The sequence below is a fragment of the Musca vetustissima genome, unplaced genomic scaffold (genome assembly GCF_032173495.1).
Source record: "Musca vetustissima isolate MV318-11 ecotype Yass unplaced genomic scaffold, APGP_CSIRO_Mvet_v1 utg188181, whole genome shotgun sequence".
In the NCBI taxonomy this organism is placed as follows: domain Eukaryota; kingdom Metazoa; phylum Arthropoda; class Insecta; order Diptera; family Muscidae; genus Musca; species Musca vetustissima.
Genome location: NW_026882896.1, coordinates 9,763 through 15,652, shown reverse-complemented (window position 1 = coordinate 15,652; position 5,890 = coordinate 9,763). Strand labels below are relative to the sequence as shown.

The window sequence follows — 5,890 nt, the reverse complement described above, 5'->3', positions numbered from 1 at the left end:
AATATTTTTTGTATTAAAGTTATGGTCCAATAATGAGCTACGCACTGACTTGGTTCATACATCTGGGTAAATATGTTAGACACGTGTTTATATTAGAACAATGGAGGACCGTTCATTCGAAGTTGGACAATCAATCAAATTATGTACATATATCGGGTTTGTCAGTGTTGCCGTGTTAAAAAATAAATAAAACTTGGATGTTAAAGAATATTTTTGGGACCCAAACAAGGCGGGATTTTTATAGAATATTTTTTAAGAGACCCATACAAGAAGGGGGATTTTCTAAAAACATTTTTGGAGTACCCATACAAGGAGTGCATTTTTTAAAGATTTTTTTTAGAGGACCAATAGAGGCAACTCTGGCTCTTAATTTATTACTTTTGGCTTTGACATTGTCACGGTCTATATAAAATCCAACAACATCGAAGTGGGAGTAATTAGAACGTTGTTGTTCGTGTTACTCTTCGCTGTTCGAAATTTAACGGATCAACTCACAATGAATAAACCGGCTTTGTATCATAAAGCTCATGGAGATCTTAAACGCGATGTTGGACAACTGATTGCCAAATTTTCCACAAAATTACAATGGCGCCCAAATGGCGGTGATACAGTTATAGATATTGGTACCGGTCCTGGTGATGTTTCCATGAAATATATTTACCCCATAATACCGAAAAATGTTGGACGCATGGTATTTAGTGATATTTCCCTACTGATGTTGGAATTTTTCAAAACACATTATCAAATTCCGGATAAATGTGATTTGAAGCTGTTGGATATTGAAACGAAACAGCCGTTACCCAGTGATATGGAAGGGAAATTTGATCATTTAATATCGAGTTTGGTACTGCATTGGGTACCCGATAATAGGTGAGGTGATTTTAAAATGTTTTTTTTTTTTAATTTTAAAATTTTGGATTTAATATTTTTCGATTTTAGAACTGCCTTGGGCAATATGTACAAACTTCTGCGTCCCGAGGGTGGCGACTGCATTTTGGTCTTCTTTTCCTACAACAGTGTCTTCCAGGCCAATTACATGATGAGTTTGAATCCCAAATGGTCTCAATATATTACCGATGTTAATCAGTTTATTGCCCCATTGCAATTTAGCAAAAATCCCACCACTGAATTTCGTGATATGATGGAAGATGCTGGATTCTCAAACATTTCTATGGATACTAAGAAGACCTATTATCGCTATAAGGATATGGAGGAATTTAAGGGTAAATATTAAGTATTTTTTTCAGGACATCAGAAGATCATTGCTGTTGTCTTTTTCGTTGCTGTTGTCTTTGTCTCTATAGAAAGTCTAATACCTGTCTGTGGATTTTTTGATTTTATACCGAAATCTCGTCAAACTGAATTTTTGGACGATTATGTGAAGGCCTTTGAAGAAGTTGCTAAGGAAAGTCGTAATTTATCTCCTGAAGAATCAAAGTGTGTGGTGGTGGCCGATATCATTGTGGCATATGGACAAAAATTACCCACTCAAATTTCATTAAATTAAAAAAAAGATAAATAATAAAATAATTATTTTAAGTGACCACTGAAGGCGTGGATTTTTTAAAGAATATTTTTAAGGGACCCATAGAAGACGTAGATTTTTAATAGAATATTTTTTCAAGGACTACCAAAGACGAGTATATTTTTTACTTACTTACTTACTTAGCTGGCTTGTGGCAGAACTTTCGTTCCATAAGCCGAGCATAAAAAAAATTCCAGGCGCATCGGTATTTTGCGTAGTTTTTCCAAGTTGAAAGACCATATTCGGCAATGTTATCTTCCACTTGGTCTTTCCACCTGATTCGTGGGCTTCCCCTTCTGCGTGAACCATCAGCTGGTTCGCTTTTATATGCCTTCTGGGCTGGGGCATCTTCATCCATTCTCACAACATGAACTAGCCAGCATAGCAACTCTGCAGCTTAATAGTCTAACAATGTCGATGTCCGAGAATAGCTGGTACAACTCATGATTCATTTGACGGCGATATTCACCATCAACGCAGATCGGCCCATAGATCTTTCGGAGAATTTTTGTCTCAAAAACTCCAAGAGCTGCCTCATCTGCTTGCGTTAGTACCCATGCTTCAGATCCTTATAACAGCACGGGTAGTATCAGCGTCTTGTAGAGTGTGAGTTTGGTCTGGCGGGAGGTGGCCTTGTTTCTAAACTGCTTACTCAGACCGTAGTAGCATATGTTGGCCATCACTATCCTTCTCCGAATTTCGAAACTGATGTCATTCGTTTTGTTTATGGCGGTACCGAGGTATATAAAATCGTTGACTACCTCGAAACTGTAGTTCTCAAGTTCCACAGTTGGTCCGAGTCTACTGGACGTCTTGCGCGTTGATACCATCAGCTTGGTCTTCTCGCATTTTACGACCAGACCCACTTTGGCACACTCCTTCTCAATTTGTTCAAAGGTAACTGTTACCGCTCTCAGTGTTCGACCCATTATGTGGATGTCATCGGCGTAGGCGAGTAACATGTGTTGTTTGGTGTACAGAGTGCCACTCACTTTTGCCTCTCGTATGACCTTTTCCAGCTGGATGTTAAAAACGTCACACGGCAAATTAAAGGGTTCCTAGAGGTCCTTTCCGACATTAACGGCTGATCTTGTGCCAGTTAAAGTTATCCTGCATAGCCGTATTAATTTTGCAAGAATGCCAATCCCTGACATTGCTTTATACACCTCTGAATGGATAGGGATTTCGAATGCGGCTTTATAGTCGACGAATAGGTGAGTGAAAATCTGGTCAATGATGCATTTGCCAGGTCTGAAGCCGCATTGATATGGTCCAATAATGTCATTGACCATAGCACTTTATATCCGATGGGAAGGAGACTTATTTGTCTATAGTTGGCATCTATCGTCTTGTCTCCTTTTTTGTCCATGGGACACAGGATATTGAGGTTCCAACCATTGGGCATGTATTCTTATAGCCAAATTGTACTAATCAGCTGATGCATGCTCCTTACCAGCATCTGACCACTACTCTTGAATAGTTCGGCTTGTAACCCATCGCCACCTGCTGATTTATTATTCTTCAGCCGATTGATTGCTATTCTGACTTCACTTTGGCTAGGTGGTATACACTCTATACCATCATCTATTATTGGTTCTGGGGTATCCACTTCACCGCTAATATTTGATACCAGAAGCTTTTCAGATCCTCAGCACGCTGTCTGTATCTGTCACCAGGTTTCCTTCTTTATCTCTACATAAGGATGTGCTTGCATCAAAGTCTTCGGTTTGGTGTTTTACCCGTTGGTAGAATTTTCGGACTTCATTCTGACTCCTGTACATCTCGATTTGCTCACGCCCACTGGTTTCCTGATCTTTTTTCTGCAAATCCTGAACGTACCACGGATTTCTTGATGGTGGTATTTGGTACCCAAGTGTTGGTTTTGCTGCATTTTGTAGGGAGTGGACAATTCTCTATGCTTCACTGTGCTTCTATATTATTATTGGGACAAGGGGGCTTTTGTCAAGCAGTTGAGTAAGTTGAGCGGAGTAGGCTTTTGCTATCTGTTGTGTTTGCAGCTTTTCGATGTCAAATTTCCGTGTTACATTAGATCGCACCTTTGCTGCTACATTAAGACGGGTGCGTACCATGGCTGCCACAAGGTAATGGTCCGAATCGATATTCGCTCCTCGGATCGATCGGACGTCTAAAATACTGGATGCCTTCCGTCTATCACAACATGATCGATTTGATTTTTCGTTGTTCGATTGGAAGAAATCCAAGTGGCCTTGTGTTTATCGACATGCTTGAACCTGGTGCTGCTAATTACCATGTTTTTTGCTGCCGCGAAGTCAATCAACCACATTCCGTTGTCTGATGTTTCTTCATGGAGGGGCCAAAGATATTTTCCCTTCCGATTTTTGCATTAAAATCTTCTAGCATAATTTTAATGTCGTGGCCAGGGCAACGGTCATATGCTGTTACTAGGCGCTCGTAAAATATGTCTTTGGTCTATTCATTTTTAACTTCGGTCGGAGCATGGGCGCAAATGAGACTGATGTAGAAGAACTTTGCTTATATACGGATTATAGCAATTCGCTTATCTACTGGAGTGAATCTGGAGACGAGGTTTTTTATTCTCCTGTTAACCATAAATCCGTAGCCAAACGTCTCACGTCTCGTTTTATGGCAGCTGTAATACAGGGCGTAATCTTCTGATTTACGTTCGCCATTCCAAGTGTAGATTCGCAGATCGTGGCCCTTTATACGTTTGCGGGGGTCGTAAACATTAGGGGGTTTGGTTTTCTTTTTCTTTGCTTTTTCATTGTAGGTTCGGTTTTTCGAGTGTGGGAGTATATTTTTTAAAGAATATTTTTTCAAGGACCCAAACAAGGCGTGGATTTTGAAACAATATTTTTTACTGACACCAACAAGGCGTGGATTTTTTATAGAACATTTTTTAGGGACTCCAATAAGGCGTGGCTTTTTTATAGAACATTTTTAGGGACTCCAATAAGGCGTGGCTTTTTTAAAGAATTTTTTTCTGATTCCAACAATGTTTGGGGGTTGAAAAATATATTTTGTTAATTCATCAATATGTGGAGTGGCTGAAAAACGGTTGTAAAAAATATACGCTTATAGTAAATAGTGATAATTTATCGAACGCCGCACGTGTTGACAATAAACATGTTTATAATTAACTAAATATATTTTATTGCAATAATTGCTTGACTGGAAACTTAACACCAAATTTATTTATTTAATGGAATAAAATGTTGAATAGTCGTAAAGGCATTAAAAAGGGTTAAGATGTTAAAAATCTATGCCATTAAATATACTCAATGTAGAGCTACTCCATTTACCATGCTAGTAGGTACTAGTTCTCATCTTCACTTCACGCTTTTGGAGCCATCGACACGTACAGACGCACACACACACACGAGATGAATAAACCAGCATTGTATCACAAATCCCACAGCTCAGTGAAAGAAGATGCTGGACAATTGTTAACAAAATTTGCCGAGAAGTTGCAATGGCGTTCAGACGGCGGTGATCACCTCTTAGAAATTGGTTGTGGACCCGGTGATGTTTCTATGGGTTATCTTTATCCCTTGATGCCAGAAAATTACGGAAAATTGATCTTCAGTGATGTATCAACGAAAATGTTGGATTTCTTTGAGAAAAATTATGACCTTCCGAAAAAATGTCATTTAAAGCAGATCGATATTGTCGGGGCAAATTCTTTACCCACTGATATGTTGGGTCAATTTGATCATGTAATACCCTGCTTGGTACTACATTGGATACCAGATAATAGGTGTGTATTTTGTAAGTCATATTGAAAATATAAATGAATTATAATTTATTTATTTGTTTTGATTTACAGAACAGCTTTGGAAAATATTTTCAAACTATTGCGTCCGGAGGGCGGTGATTGTATTTTAATATTCTTTGGTTATAACAACATATTCGAGGCCAATCACATCATCAGTTCCAATCCCAAATGGTCGCAATATATCAAAAATGTAAATCGTTTTGTATCACCTTTACATCATAGCCAAAATCCCAAAGAGACATTTTGTAAAATGATGGAAAATTCGGGATTTTGTAATATTAGTATTGAGCTAAATCAGGGTATATATTATTATGATAATTTTGAAAATTTCAAAGGTAAGCCGTATTAAACAATAATTCACATGGATATTTATTTCAATGTGTTTTGCTTCTCTTGTGCTTTTAGAAAATATAATTCCCGTTTGTGGCATTTTCGATTTTATACCCAAATCAAGGCATGACGAATTCTTGGAAGATTATTTTAATGTAATGGCCAAAACTACTGCGAAAAAACTTGGATTGCCTTTGAAGGATTCCATGTATGCCGTATCTTCTGATATGTTTGTGGTGTATGGTCAAAAGAGGCCTTGA

The 5,890-nt window shown here is 38.2% G+C and overlaps 2 protein-coding genes across 2 annotated transcripts; both read left to right on the top strand.

Annotated features, from left to right (window-relative positions):
* The first annotated feature begins 496 nt into the window (after window positions 1-496).
* Window positions 497-1,507, top strand: LOC133329609 (juvenile hormone acid O-methyltransferase-like). The gene is made up of 3 exons (XM_061538082.1): window positions 497-870; window positions 940-1,223; window positions 1,305-1,507. Exons 1-3 carry the CDS (start codon window positions 497-499, stop codon window positions 1,505-1,507), a joined length of 861 nt encoding a protein of 286 aa, XP_061394066.1.
* A 3,401-nt stretch (window positions 1,508-4,908) lies between these two features.
* On the top strand, window positions 4,909-5,890 carry LOC133329608 (juvenile hormone acid O-methyltransferase-like). The gene is made up of 3 exons (XM_061538081.1): window positions 4,909-5,282; window positions 5,352-5,635; window positions 5,706-5,890. Exons 1-3 carry the CDS (start codon window positions 4,909-4,911, stop codon window positions 5,888-5,890), a joined length of 843 nt encoding a protein of 280 aa, XP_061394065.1.

Excerpts from the sequence above, each read along its gene's own strand:
- LOC133329608 (XM_061538081.1), top strand. The coding sequence starts at position 4,909 with ATGAATAAACCAGCATTGTATCACAAATCCCACAGCTCAGTGAAAGAA. Across the intron at positions 5,283-5,351 it reads CATTGGATACCAGATAATAG|AACAGCTTTGGAAAATATTT; the intron begins GTGTGTATTTTG and ends TTTGATTTACAG. Across the intron at positions 5,636-5,705 it reads TAATTTTGAAAATTTCAAAG|AAAATATAATTCCCGTTTGT; the intron begins GTAAGCCGTATT and ends TTGTGCTTTTAG.
- LOC133329609 (XM_061538082.1), top strand. The coding sequence starts at position 497 with ATGAATAAACCGGCTTTGTATCATAAAGCTCATGGAGATCTTAAACGC. Across the intron at positions 871-939 it reads CATTGGGTACCCGATAATAG|AACTGCCTTGGGCAATATGT; the intron begins GTGAGGTGATTT and ends TTTCGATTTTAG. Across the intron at positions 1,224-1,304 it reads GGATATGGAGGAATTTAAGG|AAAGTCTAATACCTGTCTGT; the intron begins GTAAATATTAAG and ends TTGTCTCTATAG.